The 21,904-nt window shown below is 37.6% G+C and overlaps 2 protein-coding genes across 6 annotated transcripts in view; both read left to right on the top strand.

The window, feature by feature from the left end:
- LOC107601827 (membrane-bound O-acyltransferase domain-containing protein 2-like) overlaps nt 1-1,980 on the top strand; it is a 30,530-nt gene extending 28,550 nt beyond the window's left edge. The window contains exons 11-13 of the mRNA XM_016294140.1: nt 396-528; nt 766-917; nt 1,009-1,980. Of these exons, the coding sequence (XP_016149626.1) occupies nt 396-528; nt 766-917; nt 1,009-1,159 (436 nt within the window). The 3' untranslated portion in view covers nt 1,160-1,980. The remainder of the gene's footprint in view (nt 1-395; nt 529-765; nt 918-1,008) is intronic.
- A 2,058-nt stretch (nt 1,981-4,038) lies between these two features.
- On the top strand, nt 4,039-21,904 carry LOC107601799 (kinase D-interacting substrate of 220 kDa-like). 5 transcript variants are annotated; one of them, XM_016294104.1, is made up of 23 exons: nt 4,039-4,253; nt 5,099-5,197; nt 5,535-5,633; nt 5,716-5,814; nt 5,906-6,083; nt 6,532-6,696; nt 6,895-7,074; nt 7,163-7,328; nt 8,713-8,864; nt 8,968-9,257; nt 9,382-9,522; nt 10,346-10,583; nt 11,515-11,603; nt 11,982-12,126; nt 13,586-13,748; nt 14,856-15,034; nt 15,503-15,723; nt 16,612-16,734; nt 17,969-18,001; nt 18,896-19,033; nt 19,127-19,225; nt 19,834-20,064; nt 20,155-21,904. In XM_016294104.1, exons 1-23 carry the CDS (start codon nt 4,062-4,064, stop codon nt 21,271-21,273), a joined length of 4,539 nt encoding a protein of 1,512 aa, XP_016149590.1. In that variant the 5' UTR covers nt 4,039-4,061; the 3' UTR covers nt 21,274-21,904. The 5 variants fall into 5 exon arrangements, with proteins under 5 accessions (XP_016149590.1, XP_016149599.1, XP_016149581.1 ...); XM_016294113.1 differs by lacking the exon at nt 4,039-4,253 and adding an exon at nt 4,619-4,980 and having other exon boundaries at nt 17,972-18,001; XM_016294095.1 differs by lacking the exon at nt 4,039-4,253 and adding an exon at nt 4,619-4,980.

Here is a 21,904-nt window from a genome sequence, read left to right as displayed (position 1 = left end):
TTGCTTTAAAAAAATCTTACTGACCTCAGACTTTTTGAATGGTAGTATAATTACAGTACCTGTCTGTCACTCGTCCTCTACCTTCATAATTAGACAAATGCTGTGCTTGTTTAAAATATGTGTGTCCTAGATTGAATGAGGAGTATCGCCACCGATCTCAGTAATCTCTGTGTGAGATGGCTCCATCTACTGATGCTTTTTCACAATTATTTAATTTAGCAATAATTAACGTTGTCATTATAAGCAAACAGACTAACCACTGATACTATAAGCATATATGTATAAGCATTAGATGAAAAGATGAAGATTAATTTCCTTCCTCATTCCATATTTATATGCTAGCATGATTATTTCATATTGTTTTATTATGTGTGACACTGTGTGTTGTCTTGTAGGGTGTGTTATGAACGTTGTCCCTACAACCCCACAGCTGCAACCTTCCTGCTGTCAGCCATGTGGCATGGGGCTTACCCAGGCTACTACCTCACCTTCCTCACTGGCATCGTCATCACTCTTGCAGCCAGAGCTGTGAGTGACATTACATTCTACCAAACACGAAGTACACTTCACATAGGGAAAATTCCTGTCCCTTTCGTGTAATGTTGCCATTTGCTTGGCCATAAAGAGCACAGGGATTTATTATTTTTTGTAAATAACAACTGTCAAAAAAAAGGGGGGGTGATTATCATTGCTTGGGGTTTCTGGGGGTTGTTAGTTGGTATTCCTCCCTTTTTTTTTAATGGTGTGTTTCCTATTCTCCTTCAGGTGAGACACAATGTAAGACCATACTTCTTGGGTTCACCAGCTCTCAAGTTTGTGTATGATGTCATCACATGGGCGGCTACACAGATTGCCATTTGTTACACAGTGATTCCCTTTGTTCTGCTTTCTGTGGGCCCCTCGCTCAAGTTCTACAGGTGGGAAGGACGAACAAAAACAGATATAAAATGCATAACTTTTTTTTCTTCATTCATGAGTTGACATTATACCGTTTCTATCACTTTGTAGGTCATGGTACTTCTGCATCCACATAGGCTGTATACTGCTGGCCATCGTGTTGCCTGTGAAACCACGCCACCTGCGGCTGAAAGAGCAACAGCCTGCTGTACAACCGAGCCTGGAGAGCACAAACAGCAACCAGAAACAAAAAGCCACATGAATCCTGCAACAGCTTACCAATCTTCTATACACACACAGACTGGGCAGATGTACCTATTCTCCAGCCACAAATGAAAGCGAGTCAGATAAACTACAGCTCACAAATAAACAAACCAACCAACCAACCAACCTCTGTCTGACTGATAGAGTAAGTCATCCCTTGGCTCAGTATAGTGGTACTGGGATTGGACAGTGATTTGAGATGATGGAATCAAATCAGACTGGTATAAGATGAGTTTTATTGCCAAGAAAACACTGTTGTATAGAATTATGTGACCTTGCCTTTGTAATTCAACCTGTCACAGCAAGTATTAGTGTCCTAATCTGGTGGTCTTGTATTAGGCTGTAAATAGGATTTTTTTTTTTTTTGCAAGGGACAAGGCCAGTACCACTTGCAAAAAGCTGACAATATTATATTTGTTTTTAATGTGGTAGGGGTAAAAATAAATATAATTAAACTAACTGGAAAAATAATAAAGTTATTGGAAAAAAAGAAGATTAAAGGATGGAGGATGTCTTTGCAAAAGAAACTTTAAATGCAAGTTGTATTTTTGAAGTCAAAAAGACTGAATTAAGATTTGATTCCATGGCTGCGCCATTAAAAACTGGGCTCTTGGCCCTTTGTCATGTTATGTTTGTTATGGTCTGTCATAGCGTCTCGTCCATGTAGTCTTCACATACAATTCTGAAAGTTACAAATAATACATTACAATCTAAAGACCAGAGATTCTTGTCTCATAAACAAAACTATTTTTCAGAATAATCCAATCTAAATTGAGAATTTTGGAAAGTAATGAAATGTTGAGTAACGTCTGGCAAAAAAAAAAAGAAAAAGAACATGGATAGTACTGTTAACTGCATGACTTTTGCGAGTCAGGCAGGTGGTGATTCTGTATGCAGAGCAATGCACATTTTGTATGGCCTCAGTCAGCTTCAGGGTTTAGCCTGCTTAAAGTTTGAAATGAAGCTGATGTTTGTGTTAAAGATATAATGAAATTGTAGAGGATGTCCACTGGATTTGTTTGAAACAATACGTTCTCTGTGTGGATCTGGAACATTTGTTTTTTGCAAACTATGTGATTAAAAAAGGTCTTTTTACTACTCCTTTGTGGTCTGTTTGTCTTCTGATGAACCATTTTGTGAAGATAATGTACATGGTACAGTTACATTCATTACTCAGTAGTGAAATGTTTAAGACGCATTGGTAATTTAGCCTTCTGTATTCTCGCATGCCTCAACCTGGATGAACATCTGCCCTTTGCTCTGCAGACATAAAGTGTGCACTTTGTGCCACTACAGATAACAATAAGTTACTTGATGTTGCTAACATTATATTACAGGGATGTTACTTCCACTACAGGCAAATTTATGTCCCAGGAGCTATTTTTCCCCAATTTATTTCTCTTTCTTGCTTTCCAAGCAGTATACATTTATTTTATCCTCGTTTCAGACCCTGAATTGCATTCATAAAATATGAAAATCCATCTGAAATAATTATTACTCTATTGTGATAAAGTTTCTTCAGACGTTTGTGTATTTTTTTTTACCCAAGACAAATGAGGGAAGCGCCTGATATGTAACGAGACATGAAATATCACACTGTGAACAGTCTTTACAACCTTTCATTTTGTCAAATAATGCAAAAAGTTGTATTATTTATTTATTTATTGGTCAAATTATGACAAAACAAGCAAATGTGTGTATTTCGGGTACATAAAATGTCAGGTGTGAGATCAGTAGAACAATAGCAAAACATCCATCACAGAATGATTTCAAACACAATACATCATTTTAGATATGGTGGAAAAACCATGCATTTGGTTCACTGTTGAAACTAGTGAAAGTGTGAAAAGTAGCCAGTTTATTTTATTTTTATTGTACTTAATTTAATTTTACTTTACTTTGCTTTAATTTTATAAAAGGCCACAGGGCGAATTTTCCATACAATACAGTTTGCTAGTTGAAGAAACATCCATAGACTGTTGCCCTGGGAAAGGCAACTACAGAATGAAATAAGATGATATATTCTATAAAACAAATGCTGTGTAATGTAGTATCTCTCCCCACATGTGAACTATCTATCAGATGTGCTCATGTGCTGAGTGAGCCGTGAGGTCACGCGGCGTGTTGTCAGGGACTCGCCCGGTGTTGAAGAAGCTCGAACAGCACAGCGCTTTGCTTCGTCAAAATGGCTGTTGTTAAAGATGGTGAATAGGAAGAAAGAAGCGCCGTAGACCGAAAAACCAGAGAGAAACACGCCTTTCCAAACGGACCTTCCGACAGCAGAGCATTTCAACGTTTCTCTTCTGTGAGGTAACCTTACGTCTCGTAAGTGAATGCAGATGTAGGGTTCAAATCGCGTTTGTGGGTTGATACCGAGTATGATTTACAGTTCATAGCCTCTTAGAGGACAGCAACGAGCATCAAGCTGTAGAATTGAGCAGATTTGAACATCCACAGCGAATAAGATTTTTTTTATGTCAATGTATTAATGTACTGATACGGTGAATCTGTTCAGGTTTGTATTGATGGCGATTAATTGGCTGGTCTCTCATAGTGAGTCAGTGCATCAACATGCAGGCATGTTGACGAGACACTGCCCGCCCTGTTTATTTCTAGAAATACATTCTTTAATATCAAATTACAATAATGTTTAGACAGTCAAATATTTCAGGATTAACAAGCACTTTATTACGGTGCAGATAATGTAACGTTATTGTAGTTTTATTGGGCTCTTACTCACACAGGTCCCGTTTATGTGACATTTAAATAGTTATTTAGTCATATTTTCATCTGTCTATCTATCTATCTAGACATAATACAGTAAATACAACGATATATATTGTTTTGTTATATTTTTATATATTGGTCGTCTTTAATTAATCTCACCCACTCAGAACTCCATGACGGCACTGATCGTGGCTGTGAAAGGAGGGTATACAGAGGTGGTTAAAGAGCTTCTGAAGAGGAACCCCAATGTAAACATGACTGATAAGGACGGAAACACAGCTCTGATGATCGCAGCTAAAGAGGGCTACACTGAGATTGTGCAGGACCTGCTTGATGCCGGCACATACGTCAACATCCCAGACAGGGTGAGTTGAACCTCACAACGAACCTGTAATCAAAAAGAAATCAGTTGTAAAACTGATATACTTGATAAAAATGACCTGGGATATTATGTATTTTCATTGTGTAGGGCATCATAATAATGGTTAAACTGATCATCACAGTTGATACTTTTTTTACGTTTCATCAGAATTATTGCACTTTCACATAAGCACAAATTAAGAATGTCAATTCATACACTGGGTTTATTTTACCTGCCTAATGGTGATTACAGTAATTATAAATTATGTTCATGTTTTTGTTATGTTTTGAGGGTATCGATATCAATATCGAGAGAAGCAAAAACCGTAATCACAATTAATCATATTTTAACCGCAATCTTGATTTTTAGTTGTTTTTAAATTTACTTTAAAAAGTCGTCTTGTTGTCCCCTTTAAAGTTGGCTGAGGCCTCCTAGTGGGCCCTGGCCCCCTGGTTGAGAACCACTGATTTAGCAGCAATCCATCACTGTCCTGAGGGCCTGTTGGTCGTCTTTAATTAATCTCACCCATTCAGAACTCCATGACGGCACTGATCGTGGCTGTGAAAGGAGGGTATACAGAGGTGGTTAAAGAGCTTCTGAAGAGGAACCCCAATGTAAACATGACTGATAAGGACGGAAACACAGCTCTGATGATCGCAGCTAAAGAGGGCTACACTGAGATTGTGCAAGACCTGCTTGATGCCGGAACATATGTCAACATCCCAGACAGGGTGGGTTGAACCTCGCAACAAACCTGTAAACAAACAGAAATGCTAAAACTGATATACTGGATAAAAATTACCTGTGATATTATGTATTCTCATTGTATGTTGTGTTTTAAACCTGTAGAGTGGAGACACTGTGCTGATTGGAGCTGTGAGAGGTGGGCATGTTGAGATTGTGAGGGCGCTACTGCATAAGTATGCAGACATCGACATTAGAGGCCAGGTAACATGCCTGTTATATCATATATGTGGAGAAACTTTCAACTAGGGCATCATAATAATGGTTAAACTGATCATCACAGTTGATACTTTTTTAAAGTTTCGTCAGAATTATTGCACTTTCACATAAGCACAAATTAAGAATGTCAATTCATACACTGGGTTTATTTTACCTGCCTAATGATGATTACAGTAATTATAAATTATGTTCATGTTTTTGTTATGTTTTGAGGGTCAATATCGAGAGAAGCAAAAACCGTAATCACAATTAATCATATTTTAACCGCAAGTGTTTAAGAGTTATCAGAAATTCAATTGACTCTACTGTTTGTTTGTTGCAGGAAAATAAGACTGCCCTCTATTGGGCTGTAGAGAAAGGCAATGCAACCATGGTTAGGGACATACTGCAGTGCAACCCTGACACAGAGACCACCACTAAGGTAAAGAAAAGCACGACTTGTGTTAAAGAGATTGTTTCACTGTTTTGAGCCAGTTTTGAGTCTGTTTTTTCTGTATATGTAGGATTCTGAGACTCCACTAATCAAAGCCACCAAGATGAGGAACATAGAAATAGTGGAGCTGCTGCTGGACAAAGGAGCCAAAGTGTCTGCAGTTGACAAGGTAAAACTTCAGTCACAATTTCATATGCATAATTGACATTCACATGATGAGACTATACCGCACTTGAAATCTTTGCTCTCTTTGGCTAAAGAAAGGGGACACCCCTCTTCATATCGCCATTCGTGGACGGAGTCGCAGGCTGGCAGAGCTCCTTCTCCGTAACCCTAAAGATGGCCGCCTGCTCTACCGGCCCAACAAGGCTGGAGAGACACCCTATAACATCGACTGCAGCCACCAGAAGAGCATCCTCACCCAGATTTTTGGAGCCCGTAAGTCTGAGACTAGATCTCCATCATGAGCTTAACTATTGATTAACACTCACTATTAGGTTTAGATATTGATACAGATTTCCTGATTTAATTAGATTCTGATTCACAAGCTGATTAATTGGATTCTGATTAAGATTAATTTGGGTTTTATTCTGATTTCGATTTCATTTTGATTCGATTCTGATTAATTTGGGTTTATTTTTAGTTATAATGTTCCTTTTTCTTACATATTAAATAAATTCGCTCTCGGCAAATGCTGTAAATTATACAGGACAGTGTTTCAGGCTGTTTCTTGCACTCTATAGTTCAGAACCTAACAGTTCTTTTGAGTAAACTTATGTTTTGAATTGCTGTAGTTGCATTTCAGCACTAAATTATACTGCATTTTCTGTAGGTTATGAATGACCTGTGTGTGTATTTTTGCCCCTCTCTGTGTTGTCCCCTTTAGGACATCTGTCCCCCACAGAGTCAGATGGGGACATGCTGGGCTATGACCTGTACAGCAGCGCTTTAGCAGACATCCTGAGTGAGCCCTCCATGCAGCCGCCCATCTGTGTGGGTCTGTATGCCCAGTGGGGCAGCGGCAAGTCCTTCCTGCTCAAGAAACTAGAGGGTGAGCATTATTTAGAGTTGCTCGGCTTAAACTAGGAAAGTGACCTGAAAAGGATATTTTAAAGCACCGTTTACTCATGTACAGCACGTACCTACCTAGCTTTTTAGCTATTTCTGAGCTTGAAATGTTTAATAGAGCTAAATTCGCTGCATCTGGTGTATATTTATTGGTGGATAAATCTTCATATTTCTTTCTCAGATGAGATGAAGACATTTGCAGGTCAGCAGGTGGAGCCTCTGTTCCAGTTTTCGTGGCTGGTTGTGGTATTATCGCTCCTGCTGTGTGGCTCTGTAGCACTAGTGCTCGGCTTCACCGTGGATCCCAAGCTGGCTATCGCCATCTCTCTCAGCATTCTGGCTCTGCTTTATGTGTTCTTTGGTAAGAAAAACAGGCCCATTATTTATTGTCCCAAAGTAAGTTCTGTATTCATGATAAAAAATATGAGCAACTCTCCATATCTACACAGTGGTTGTGTACTTTGGGAGCAGGCGTGAGGGTGAGAACTGGAACTGGGCGTGGGTCATTAGCACCCATCTGGCCCGACACATCGGATACCTGGAGCTTCTGCTCAAACTCATGTTCGTCAACCCACCGGAGCTGCCGGAACAAACCACCCGTGCACTGCCTGTCAGGTAATTACCTATACTCTACATAAACCGTTAAGCCATTAAGATGAGGTCCTGTCCTAAATGATTGATGTGGACTTGTCATTTTGTCATTTTAATCTCACAAGCACCCAAGATGAGCAGTTGATGTGGTGTTGACTTACTAACCAGTAAACACTGCAACATTAAGACACTAGTCACAAGTGTCAAGAGCAGCATAGTGCTATTGTATCAGTGCTGTCTGTAAGGTTTTCCCAACTGTAATATTAAACTGAGAAATCTATCATGAATAGTTATACACTTTATATATTATTATTTACTAATAATATAATAATACAATTAAATATATGAATAAAATAAGCATCTATTGTTATTATTATTTAATAAGTATACATTAGACACTACCGTTCAAAATATTTGGGTCAACAAGTTTTGGGGTCAATAATTTTAATCAGCAAGAATTCATTAAGTTGATCAAAGACATTTATAATGTTACAAAATAATTTTATTTCAAATAGATGCTGTTCTTTTGAAGGTTCTGTTCATCAAGAGAATCCTGAAGAAAGTGCATCACGATTTACACAAAAATATTAAGCAGCAAAACTGTTTTCATCATTGATAATAATGGAGAATATAGAGAAATTAAGAAATGTTCATTGAGCACCAATTCAGCATATTAGAATGATTTTTGAAGGATCATGTGACAATGAAGACTGGAATAATGGCTGCTGAAAATCTGATCAGCTTTGCCATCACAAGAATAAATTGCATTTTAAAATATATTAAAATAGAAAACAGTTCTTTTAAATTGTAATAATATTTCACAATGTTATTGTTTTACTGTATTTTTGACCAAATTAATGCAGCCTTGGTGAGCATAAGAGACTTATTTCATTGAAAAACATTGAAAAATCTTGATGTCCTTGGAACTTTTGAACAGTAGTGTACTTTTAATGCGTGTGTGTGTACATATTTACATACTTTTATGTTTTTGATGTATATTGATGACATTTCCATGTTTTTTTGTAATGGTTAGTTTTTAGTATATTAGCAGAAGAAAGCAAAAAACTAGGCCTGGCCTCTTTGGGAAGTTAGAACTGAAATCTTTTTTTTCAATGTTATTGTTTTACTGTATTTTTGACCAAATTAATGCAGCCTTGGTGAGCATAAGAGACTTATTTCATTGAAAAACATTGAAAAATCTTGATGTCCTTGGAACTTTTGAACAGTAGTGTACTTTTAATGCGTGTGTGTGTACATATTTACATACTTTTATGTTTTTGATGTATATTGATGACATTTTCATGTTTTTTTGTAATGGTTAGTTTTTAGTATATTAGCAGAAGAAAGCAAAAAAATAGGCCTGGCCTCTTTGGGAAGTATCAGAACTGAAATCTTTTTTTTCTTTCAGGTTTCTGTTCACAGACTATAACAGGTTATCCAGTGTCGGTGGGGAGACGTCCATGGCTGAAATGATCGCTACTCTCTCGGATGCCTGTGAGAGGGAGTTTGGCTTCTTGGCCACCAGACTTTTCAGAGTCTTTAAAACTGAGGACACTCAAGGTAAAGGCCACTTAAACATTCTCGATTGTTCAGGAACTAGATTAGTAAATAGAGCCTTTATTTGCTTCATTACATTTATTGTTGTGACCATGTCTACCCTCAGGTAAAAAGAAGTGGAAGAAGACATGTTGCATCCCATCATTTGTTCTCTTCCTCTTCATCCTGGGCTGCTTGATCATGGGAATGGCCCTGCTGGCGGTCTTCAAGGTGGATGGGCAAAACCAGACAGTGAATGCAGTGCTGGTTTCCATGGCGAGTGTTGTTGGTTTGGCGATGTTGCTTAATTGTCGCACCTGGTGGCAGGTGACAGACTCAGTGCTGAACTCCCAGAGGAAGAGGCTGCACAGTGCCGCCAACAAGATGCACAAGCTGAAGAGTGAGGGCTTTATGAAGGTTAGTTGGCAGGCTTCTGGGTAGCTTATACACAAAGCTACATAGAGTAACACATAGGTAGTGTTTATATACAGTGTCACAGATGGTGAATTTGTTACTTGAATATTTGAACTTTTTTTCACAGGTCTTAAAGAATGAAGTGGAGCTCATGGCTAAGATGGCCAAGACTATAGATGGCTTTACCCAGAACCAGACACGTCTAGTTGTTATCATTGATGGTCTGGACTCCTGTGAACAGGACAAAGTGCTACAGATGCTTGACACGGTGAGCACGGTGTTAACTAAAACTACTAAATATTGTTTTCATTAATTGAAATAAAGCTAAAATAAAATTTAAAAATCATTATTAAATGGAAAAAATAAATAAAATAATTCAGTTGGCAAAGCAACATTTCTAGCAAATTATCTTTGAAGTACTGCATTTATTAAAACCATAAATTAAATATAAATACATGAAGGCTGCATAGAAATTATTTTTTAAAATAATAAAGATAAAAAAAATGCACAAAAAATAATGACAGCTGAAAATATACAAATAAAAGCTAATTCAAAACATGAATAGCTTCTATAATATTATATAAATAATACTAAATTAACACTGGCGCCTCTGTCTAAAATATCATGCCTGAAAATATCATCCATCTATTTTTGGACAAGTCTCCCTTTTGAATTGTCGTCAGCCATGAAATCTCTTATAAAACCTTAAGTCTTTGTTGTCATGTGCAATGATTAAATTATTTGAAAAGACAGTGGTCTCCTAGAGCTGGCTTTTTTGCTAGTTTAACAAAGACTGAACAGACCCGTTGTTTTAGTGGTAACCAACAGCATCCCTAATCTATTTAGTCAATTGTATCCAGACCCTGATAAGAGTCAGTTGCCTATTCTAAATCAAATTATTTTATCATACATTTAAAGAAATTCTTGGATACTGACTTGATGTACTGATAGAGGATTTAGTGCATGTGAAGTGAGCGTTAGCTTGAATAAATCCTTAAAATGGCGCTCATAAGTTCTATTTTTTAGTGTTGTGTAAATCGCACTTTTTGAGGCCCATATCAAAAACTTGTCAAATTTGTCTTTCTGATCAGGTGAGAGTGCTGTTCTCCAAGGGTCCTTTCATCTCTACCTTCGCCAGTGATCCTCACATCATCATCAAAGCTATAAACCAGAATCTAAACAGCGTGCTGCGTGACTCCAACATCAACGGCCATGACTATATGCGCAACATTGTTCACTTGCCCGTCTTCCTTAACAGCCGTGGCCTCAGCAGTGCAAAGAAGATGTGTGCACCCACTCCTGCTAATGGAGACACCGGGAACTCTGAGGGTTTGTATCAACATGGGATGAGGGGTTAAAATACAGTAGGATGTCTTGTATTTCAAATAATGACTGACTATTACGGGAAGTAGTCTTCCTTGTGTCTCGATATACACTACCATTCAAAGGTTTGGGATCAGTAAGAATTCTTTAATGTTTTTGAAAGAAGTCTCTTTTGCTCACCAAGGCTGCATTTATTAGATTAAAAATATAGTTAAAACAGTAATATTGTGAAATATTATTACAACTTAAAATAACTGTTTTATATTTTAATATACTTTAAAATAGTTTGAGTCTTTTGATGGCAAAGCTGAATTTTGAGCAGCAATTACTCCAGTCTTCAGTGTCTTTTTTTTATTATCACAGTGGAAAACTGTTGTACTGCTTAATATTTTTGTGGAAAGCATAATACAGTTTTTTAGGATTCTTTGCGAACAGCATTTATTTAGAATGGAAATGTTTACATTAAAAATGTCTTCACTTTAATTTCTGATCAACTTAATGCATTTTTGCTGATTAATTAAAAAAAAAACTGACCCTGAATATTTGAATGGTAGTCTACAAAATGTAGCCAAACATATCTTGTGTTTTTATGACAGTATAGTGACTTCAGCCATGAAATCTCATAAAATCTTAAGTCTGAGTTGTCATGTGCAGTAATGCCTTCAGTCTGATTAAATTATTTAAAAAGACAGTGGTCTCCTAGAACTGAACAGACCCGTTGTCTACAAGTCTACAAAAATGTAGCCAAACATATCTTGTGTTTAATGACAATATAGTGTCCAAACCAGGTTACTCTAACCCTATTCTGACCAACATTTCATATTAGTTTTTATGTCTTTGTTGAAAATCAAATGCTGCATGACAAAAATCACAGCCAATCATCACATATTTGGTGGGGCTCGCAAAGCAAATTTCTTACAATTTTCTTATGCTGTAGGTTGGCATGAGGAGTTGGACAGAAAGTTGTCCCAGAACAGCTTGGGTGACCAGACCAAGTTTGGCAGTAAGACGACACTTAACCGCAGGGTAAGCTGATAAATATGCTGCTTTGTTATGTGAAAAGGCTACTTATTATGGTTAAGTAGAAGGCTACTAAGATAATGATTAGAGATTATGAATAAGATTAATAGTTATATGATAGTACCTTTATCTGATGTTTGCAATAGCATGATGATTTGAACTCCACAATCTAATTGAATTGTTTGTCCTATCTGGCAATCCCATGGCTTGTGCTTGTGCAGTTTGTCTGTCTGTAATCCAATGACAGTAATGTTTTACCACATGGTATGCTCATATCACAAAATGTTTCCAAATTTCTCCCTTGACATTTTCCTTCCCTGTATTCCTTAATGCTATTGATTTTGAATAATAAGCATGATTTAAATCTAGCCGATCTCTCCTCAGGATACTTATCGCCGTCGACAGATGCAGAGGTCAGTCACGCGTCAGATGTCCTTTGACCTCACAAAACTGCTCGTCACTGAGGACTGGTTCAGTGACATCAGCCCTCAAACTATGAGGAGACTCCTCAACATTGTATCAGTCACAGGTCAGCACTGTCTTTAAGGCCAACATGTTCCTAAAATGATTTATCTCTGCATGCTATTTCAAAGAAAAAAATTCTCTGTGTAATCTTTAATCAAAATGTAGTAACTTGCTCTTACTCTGAAACAACTTTCCTTTTCCAATGACATCACTTGAGTTATTAGGTGATATTACCCCAAAGCCAAAAGGGTTTAGTCTGGTTAGTAATGGCCACCTTTCTTGATCCAAATGAAACATGCTTTCCAATTAACCCAATTTTTTTTTAATTGAGTATCCTGTCTTACTCTGAAATAGGCCTGTCGCAATAATCAATGTATCAACTTATCGCGCAATATATATTACCTCAATAAATTTTGGTGATGCAATATATCGCCCATTATATTTACTTAAAAATGAATGTCACCATGTTTTGTACATTCCACTTGCGTCTGTGTCTTTTGCAGCTTCTTGTACATAACGTGGTGTAGTCATGAGGTGCTAGTTCAAATTAAAAAAATGCCTCTACAAAAAAAAGTTTCATCTGCAGATATGCTCTTGTTTGGGATCTGTGCCTTTGTGCATACGGACATCTGTCTGATAAGTAGTGATTGTTTTTTTTCAGCAATAGTGTGCACCATTAATTTACAGAGAAAAGAAGGTCAGGGAAAAATCTGTAGATGGAAAAATCTCCATACAAGTTCTTTGTGCATTTTTCTTTTTTTCTACTTGTTAGTTTGCACTTTTTGTTAGAAAATTTTTATTTACTATTTATTCAGGTTTTTTAAAGTATCTAATATTTTGATACTTAATTTCCATGATCTAAATATTCTTAAAAATTAAAAGTTTGTTGTCATTTGGAAGTGTGTAGGCCTTCTTGCATTATAATGCTGTTACATTACGATTATATAATCAGTGGCATAAAATGGTCTTTTGAATGACAATAATATCACTTATCGCAATTATTTCTGGGGCAATATATCGCACAACAAAAGTTGTTATCGTGACGGGCCTACTCTGAAATATATCACCTTACGGAAGTAAGACAGGTTGCAAACATTTGAATTGTAGCAGAGTTGCAGAATTATACTATTGTACAAAAGTTTACAGTCAGTAATATTTTCTTAAGAAAGAAATTAATACTTTTTATTCAGCAAGGGCACATTAAATTGATCAAGTGGCAGTGTTGTGTTATTAAGCAGCACTACTATTTTAAAGATTGATGATGATAATAAAATTAGCAAATTACAATGATTTTTTTGATGGATCATGTGACTCTGAAGACTGGAGTAATGGCTTCTGAAAATTCAGCTTTGATATCACCGGAATAAATTACATTTTAAAATGTGTTCAGATAGAAAACAGTTGCTTTTCTCTCTTTTTTCTTTCATTCTTAGTTTAGTCACTATAATGGAATATGAACTTTCAGATATGAAATCATAAAGTCTGAACATTCAGTACTCAAGAAATATGCTCCTCTTGTTTAGGCCGCTTGCTGAGGGCCAATCAGATAAGTTTTAACTGGGACCGGCTTGCGTCTTGGATCAACTTGACTGAGCAGTGGCCATATCGCACATCCTGGCTCATATTGTACCTAGAAGAGACAGACGGCATCCCAGATCAGACAACTCTGAAAGCCATCTATGAAAGGTAGGAGCTTTGAAAGAAACCACATGACTCTATTTATGTTTTATAATGCCTTTATGATGCTGTAATGTAGATCTCTAGAAAACTGCATTTGACCTAACACAGTTCCTGATGTTTCAATTTCACCACATGCTTTATCGCAGTAGTTTTGTAGCTCTTTCATAAAAAAGCCATCAGATTGCCAGAAACGTGCCGTTTTGTTTTAAACCTGAGATCAACAACTCAGATCATTGCTAATGTGTACATACAAGGTTTTTTCTGAGTAATCTTATGTAATGTATTTGTCCTGTATGATTTTTTTGCATGTAGTTTGTTCGTTAGCCCATTAGGGTCCTAGAGAAAAATGTCTCCTTTGGGAAGCTTCCTGGAAACGAATAATGGGAGGCCACAGAATGTCAGATGAAGCCAAAGAAAGCAGGTCCAGATCATTAGATAGGCTTCCCTGCGGTGATTAGTCAGATGATGCCATTCATGTAAGACTTGATTCACTGCATAGATATCGTCATGGCGTCAGATATGAAATGATTATGGAATATTCTGACTGCACTCATGTTGTTTACTTCTTTACACATGCCACACACCATCACTTTGGAGATCTTGTTGTACCTAAATATAAAGAGAGAAACATATGCATTCGCAGCATGGGTGTATTCTGACATTTTGAGGGGTTTATAGAGCATTTTTAAAAACCCTTAGGTCTGTTTAAGTGGAAACATATGAAGTCTGTGGTTTTACGAAGAGGTTTGGCATCCAGAGCATCAGTAATATTGTAGTATTGTGTTGATACTGGCTGTCTGCACACTCCTTTCACTCTTAAAGCAGCCCATGCCCCAGAAACACAAAATGAAATGAAGATATTGTGCTGCTAATGCTGAGATATATCGGCATCATTTTCATTTTCAGTAAAACCATCATGACTTGTTTTATCTGGCAAGGCTCAATATAATTTATTCCAGGGTATGTTAAAACCAGTCATTCTCACAAGACTTGCATTGTTTTAGTAAAAACGTGATGGACACTCCACACATGCTAAAGTAACTTTTACAAACCTTAAAATATTAGTATTGTCTCATGATTCTCAAGTTGTATCTTTCATGTACTGCCTGACAGGATCTGCAAGAATATTCCAACCACTAAAGATGTGGAGCCTTTGCTGGAGATAGATGGCGATGTCCGTAGCTTTGAGGTTTTCCTTTCTTCCCGAACTCCAGTGCTTGCGGCTCGAGACATCCGCACCTTTCTTCCCTGCACTGTTAATTTAGATCCAAAACTCAGAGAGATTATTGCAGGTAAAAATCAAATTTAAACCTGAACTAGCTAGCCACTATCTGACAGCTTGATTTATTTTATTTTATTAATATATATTTTTTTATATATATATATATATATATATATATATCGGTGATTGATTTTTACATTTAATGATTATTGCACATTGACAGCTTAATTTATGCTAAATTTGCAAACTCAATTTATTACTAATTTTACAATTCTTTTATTTTTTAAGTGTAATAATTTATGTGCATTTTAAATAATAAATATTGTTTTTGAATGTAATATTTATTTCTAGAAAATTACAAAATCACATAAATGTAGTTTTTTTTTTTATTTAAATGTCCCAAATTTTGATAACAGGTTTTTGAAAATGACATACCTTATAGAAAATGAATAGGACACCATATGATATTTCTATTGACCTCTGTCATACCCGGTTGAAAAGCATGTATTTCCAAGTTTTTATCTCTGTATTTTCTCAGATGTGCGTGCTGCCCGGGAGCAAGTGAGCATGGGTGGTGTCACCTATCCCACACTGCCTTTGCAGGAGGGCCGTCCAATATCAGTCTACAGCCAGCAGTCCTCTGCCTGCTCCCCTGCTGCCTCCTACAACGGCCCGTATAACCCGCCGGGTGTGTCTCCTCAGCCCCATAGTGCCTATTTCAGCGGCATGGCTGGGCCACAACACCCGTTCTACAACAGGGTGAGTACGCACATGCACAAAAGATCACTTGAATTGCACATTTCTGATAGGTTAAACTGAATCAGAAACTGTTTTTGTTGTAAACTATCATTAGATTGTCATCTCTTTGGGGGGCATTTGAGGTAAAATGGGTCCAGTTATTAAAACTGATAAATAGTGTCAAGTGTAGATTGATGACTCCGCTGTGTTTTAGTCTTGACTTTCCTCAGGGAGCTCTACTAGGCACATCGGTGTAATTAATAGATGAGGGAAGTCCCTTGGAGGAGCACACACCTCTATTCCAGCCTCATGTCAAACATTTCTACATGCCCACCCAGACAATTTTTCATTCATTTCCCTGTGCTCGTGATTCAGTGATTGTTTTTCTTCATTTTAGCATCATTTTTATTTGCATTGGCCTTGTTTTCTTAATTTAACCCCCTTAATGTAACAAAATTAGGTGTTTATGAGGCTACGTTTGTGCCATGTTGTATCCCCACCTAATGATTCATTTTTTTTAAGCATTTGTGCATGTTAGAGAGGGAGTGTATTTGTATGTGTGTGTTTGTGTGAGAGAGAGAGAGAGAGAGAGAGAGAGAGAGAGATATTTCATTGTTTCACATGTTTGGATTTAAAGGAATCTTTCAGGTTCAATACAATTTAAGCTCAGTTGACAGCGTTTGTGTCATAATGTTGAAAAACAAACATTTTCTTTAAGAGAAGAAAAAATACACAATAAGATTACAATAAGATTGTAGAAATGGAAAGTGCAAGTAGAAATTATTTGTAATAGATGTTATTGATTTATATTGTATTGAACTTGAACATTCCTGCAAGTATTTATTTATGATTTTCTGTTATATTTTCATGACCTACATTTTTTTTCCCCCTCCAAACTTGGTCTCCCAGCCATATTTCCCCCAACATCTATACCAGCTGCCGCGGCAGTATGCTGGCAGCTTCTTCCCTGCTCATGTTCTTCCACGTCCATTCATTAAAACCGGCTATCCCAAGGACCATAGCAGTGGACTTGTAAGTACTAGTCATGAACAAAAGCTGCCAGACCTTGTGCTTATGGATAGTGCTAGTGTTAGACGTTCTTGCTAGGGTTTTACTTGCTGACATACTTTTCTTCTACAGCTAATGTTTTTGTAATTTTGCTCTGCAGGTGTTTCCTTTTATAAACATTAATATAATGTTTCTTCTTCCCTCTTGTCGTATGTGTCAGTATCATTTTATTTTAGCTGTTTTCATGATGTTGCTCCAGCTATACTTTATGCTTTTTCTTAGAGTAATGTGTGATATGAAAAGTCAGTCATATTCTTTGTGGCGCTTTGTACGAATAGGGTGCTAATACTTATTCATGGTTTTTGTTGTGAGAATTGTTAGACATGATAAATTATTTTGTAAATGTTGTAATTTAGCACGAAAGGCTTGTTTCAGAAAGGACAAATATTTAAATCTTCTCAAATGTCTGTATGACCCCTTTAAAAAATTATAAGAAATAATTTTAAATTAAAATAAAAAAACTATTCTGAATCTTGACAGTCTCGACTGTCCAACAATAAAATACACAACATATGTTTGACAGTCTATTTAATTGTTATTCAATTAATTGTCATAAAAAGTATTTTTTATTAAATAATATTATTTGCTAAAAATAATATTTAGTGTGCATTAACATTTTGTATACAACTGTTCCCACATTTTATTTTCAATTATCACACAAATAAATGCGTTGACTACAAGTTAAACTGTTCAACGCTATTATTGTAAGAGAAAAATCGTTTTTTTTTTTCTTTTTTAATATGTGACAATTTTTTCATTAATTACAAACCATTTTTTGGATCCCACAAAATGACAGCTTTTTTAGGCTTCATTTGTGTGTGTGTGTTTCATTTTGATGTTTATAGAAAATAACATTCAAGACCTTTTAAAATACATTTTCAGTCCCTGTTTTGTACCCTGTTTGTGTAAAGTGCATTATACCTAGTGTTTGACATCTGGTACATTTTAAGCTTAATTTGTGTGAGAATAAAAGCAAGATGCCAGTGTTCAAACAGGCACTGCACTAGTGACGTCTAGCACCAGCTGCCTTAATGTTCACCAGAGGCTTTCACAGTCCACCAGTTCCCACATGCTGCAGAGAAACTCATTTGCTCCCCGTTTAAACTCTCTCTATCTTTCTTTCATCAACATAAATGTAATTCCCTCATGATTTCCACCTCCTTTCTCTCTTCCCTCCTCTCCTCTCTCTCTCCTCAAGCAGGGTAAGGTACCGTCTTTCAAAAAGAAGCAGGTACTGAATCCTTCTAGACTCTGCTTAAGTTCTGCTGCTCTGCTGATGCTGTCCCTCCTCACGTGCCTTCACAAACACACACTAAACATACCTCGGCATGCACTTATAGGACAAAAAATTCACTCACAGTGGGGAAGGAGGAATAAAGGTGCTTAAGTTGAGGTTAGATGCTAAATATTAGGTCAAAATTTAAATATGCCAGTTAACTAAACAAAAAAAAACGTCACTGCGTTAGTGCTCATACCCATGTGATATGCTAACATGGAGCGTAGTTTACTTGGTCACATTAAACTTCATTAAACCTCAGAAATCTCTCTTTCCCCTGGGTCTTTCAAGCTTCTGTCCTTATAAAAAAACAAAGAAATCCTATCTGTGTTTCTATACCCTTTCAGTTGTGATGATGCAGTTGTTTCAATGATGCCAATTTACTCAAAAGCCATTGAAATAATCAGCTTCTCACACAGCGTGGCCTGGATGCTGAACTTTTTAAGTATTCTGTCTGAAAACTTAAATTATAGAACCCAGGTGCCACTCTGACTTTCCCTTAACAGAGATATGTAGTGTAGGTCACAATTTTTGGTTTTGTTATAATTAGACGTAGCTATTTAAAAAGCTACAATATACTTAATGTTTTTCTTACCATCATATCACTCTAGATTTGCACTAGCTTCTTTGAAATCCTGCTGACAGAAATAGATTCAAAGTGCATTGCATATGTTCCTCTGCAGTACCTCTTATGATCCCTCTCTTCTTTGAATTTTAATTCAAGACCTTTTGCTTCCCCTTTGGACTGTTTTCTAATAATCTGCATGGTTTATCTATTGACTTCAGAGATCTTTCATATGCACACTGTTCTGATGTAATTGAGGCACTAATGTGTGTTGTGTGTACCAGGGCTCTGCCTCTGTGGTCTCCGGCACCCCCTCGGTACTGCTCGCCTCAATGAGCACAGATGTTGTCTGTGAGCGTGTCAGACTTATTGACGGCATCGACCAGAACATGATTTCTCAGTATACAGCCACCATTAGGAAGGTATGCATTTGTGAACAAAAAAAAAAAGTACACTGAGAAGAAAATATAACTTGGTTGTTTTGCTCTGTTCTGATTTTTTTTTTTTTTTGTCAGGCTAACATAAATGGCAGAGTTCTGTCTCAGTGTAATATTGACGAGCTGAAGAAAGAGATGAACATGAATTTTGGAGATTGGCAGCTTTTCAGGACAACAGTGAGTAGTTTTCTTGTTTGTTTTCCAAGTTGTTCAAGTTTCTATATGCCTTGCTAACATACAAAATAATTATACATAATATAAAAGTGTATGTATAATTTTGTATTATACGAATGCATATGAAATGTATTTCATATGAGTTTAATATTTATTATAATTAATAGTTATATTTATATTTTATTTATTGTTATAATTGTTTACACACATTTAGTGTTTTCTTTTACTAAATAAATAAAATACATGCAATAATAGCTTGAAATAATACAGGATAGCCATAAGTTCATAAACTCTTTTGCTCAAAAATAATGGCATGCATGGCAGATTGGTGTGTAATTTTTAAACCATGTTTTTACACACTTGTTGCTACTTAGTCTTTGAAAATTTGACAAAACCTCATCGGTGTTAGCCAGTTCAGTAATTTTACCTAGCAATATTCACATCTAAATCTCATAGAAACAAATGTTGTAAGTTTACAAGGTATGTAAAGCATGTACATTATCAAGAAATGTAAGATTGACCCAATAATGCAAGTGACCGTGCCGTTAACTGGCCTGGAAGTCTCTCACACTGGCCCTAGATACTGATGTGATGAAGTCGATGTTGTGCAGGTGATTGAGCTCCGTCATGTGGAGAACCAGATTCTGCATGAGGAGGCTCCTAGTGAGCAGGGCAGCAGCACGGTTGGCCATGTGGAGTCTTGCAGGCACACTGGAGCATCCGTTCACGGAGAAGTCGGTAACACGGACACCTCACCCATGTACAACTTCAACCTCAGCTTTGAGGAGCTTAGTAACGTGGGCTTGGATGAGCCTCCTAGGCACTCCAACCCTTCGTGGATGGTAAGCATTTCTTCCTAGGTTCTTGCAACCCTTTTTTCCCCAAGTCATTCCATATTAGACATTTATCTCAACATCTCTTGTCCTCTGTAGGCCACCACTCACCGTACAGCTAGCATGTCCAGCCTTAACTCTCAAGAGTCCTCCAATGAAATTTGCAAGCTAACAGACAAGCAGCAGGCCGAATACCACAATGCCTACCAGGAATACATCGCCTCTATGGCTCAGATTGAGGTTGGAATGGAGAAGCCTGTTCCACCTTTTGTTGGCCAGCTAATGCACTCCAGCTCTGAGGACAAGAAGAAGGATGGAGGTGACCAAGATGCGCGCAAATCCGTTTCAAAGCGTGGGAGCAGCAAGTCCGGGGCCGATAATACAGACTATGCCTCGGCGGACACGGCCACTTTAGATCCTATAACAGAAGAGGATGAGAAGGTTGACCATGGGTCATCAAAGTCCCTTCTGGGACGCAAGACATCTGGAGAGAAGGTGAGCCTCTTCCAGGGTGCTGATCTGAAGCTGAAGCCTGGTGGTGGTTTACGCTACCAGAAACTTACCAGTGATGATGAAGAGTCTGAAGAGTCGGACAATGCCCCTCTGCTCAAGGATGGAAAGAAACCCGAGCCCAAAGCCTCAGATGCTGGAGATCGATCTCTGGCCAAAGGTAAGGATTACCTTTCAGATAAGAAGGATTCTTCTGACTCGGGTGTCCGCTCCAACGAAAGCTCTCCCAACCATTCTTTGCAAGACGAAGAGGCCGACCTGTCACAGTCTGAGAGGGCTAACCTGATTGAGCTGGATGAGGAGATCTCAGCTCGAAAGCGAGGGCTGCCGAATAGTCTGAGTGGCCTCCAAGACCCAGCTATCGTCCGCATGTCCATCTGCTCTGAGGACCAATGCAGTCTTCTGGCCAGCAGCCCCGAAGAGAGCTGGCCTTCCTCTAAGAGCTACAACCTCAACCGTACACCCAGCAACACTACCCTCAATAACAACACAAACGCCCAACAAGGAAACAACGTTCACCAACCCACAGATGGCTCCACCACCACTGGAAGTGACGTCATCATGACTCCTGGTTCCACCACCACCCAAAATGAGAACATCCGTGTGGTGCATCTGAAGAGAGGGCTTAACCCTGGAGATCCTCCTGAGATCCTCAAAGTGTCCTCTGACACTGTCACCTTCGGAGAAGAGCGGGAAAGTATCCTGTAGGCGACGTCTGGATCTACAGCAGTCTTGGCTAATTAATGTTTTGTGGTGTCAATGCATGGCTAAATACACGCAACAGTGACTGTGACATTTCTAAATGTTAAGTGTAGTTGAAGTGTGCTTAATTCACAACTGTCCATCACCTACTCATCATCCACCATCTTATAGTTACATATATGTGGTGTTTTCGTACAGTATTAGTAGCTTAATCACGTATTAATGTTATCAGTTGTATGGCTATAAAGCATTTTGAAATCGCAGCTGTAGATGTATATTCAGTAGTTTTCCCAAAGTAAAGTATTGTAGTACCTTGTCATGGTAAAGCACCCAAACTTTGTGTAAACCCCTTAAAAAGTATGAATATTAACAGTCGTTCTGGCTTGGAAATGTTGTATTGCGTTGTCCTGCATGCTGTCATTGTGCTGAAGTTACAGTAGTATATAAGCAGTGACAAGCATGTGCCAGACTGCAGTTCTAAATTAGCCAGTAGAAACTGCATGCCCTGTGATATATACTGTACTTTTGGCAGCTGTCCTGAAAAGTTAAACGTGTTTTGTGATGCTTGTCTTCAACATGGTATGAAATAAACCTGCACTGACAGTATCCATCTTTCTTGAGTCTTTGTTTGAAGAAA

Source organism: Sinocyclocheilus grahami, unplaced genomic scaffold, assembly GCF_001515645.1.
Source record: "Sinocyclocheilus grahami isolate Dianchi unplaced genomic scaffold, SAMN03320097.WGS_v1.1 scaffold15.1, whole genome shotgun sequence".
NCBI classification, from domain to species: domain Eukaryota; kingdom Metazoa; phylum Chordata; class Actinopteri; order Cypriniformes; family Cyprinidae; genus Sinocyclocheilus; species Sinocyclocheilus grahami.
The sequence above is the reverse complement of the archived record's forward strand: the minus strand, read 5'-3'. Positions and strand labels throughout refer to the sequence as shown.

Excerpts from the sequence above, each read along its gene's own strand:
- LOC107601799 (XM_016294104.1), top strand. The coding sequence starts at position 4,062 with ATGACGGCACTGATCGTGGCTGTGAAAGGAGGGTATACAGAGGTGGTT. Across the intron at positions 5,198-5,534 it reads ACATCGACATTAGAGGCCAG|GAAAATAAGACTGCCCTCTA; the intron begins GTAACATGCCTG and ends TGTTTGTTGCAG. Across the intron at positions 6,084-6,531 it reads CACCCAGATTTTTGGAGCCC|GACATCTGTCCCCCACAGAG; the intron begins GTAAGTCTGAGA and ends TGTCCCCTTTAG.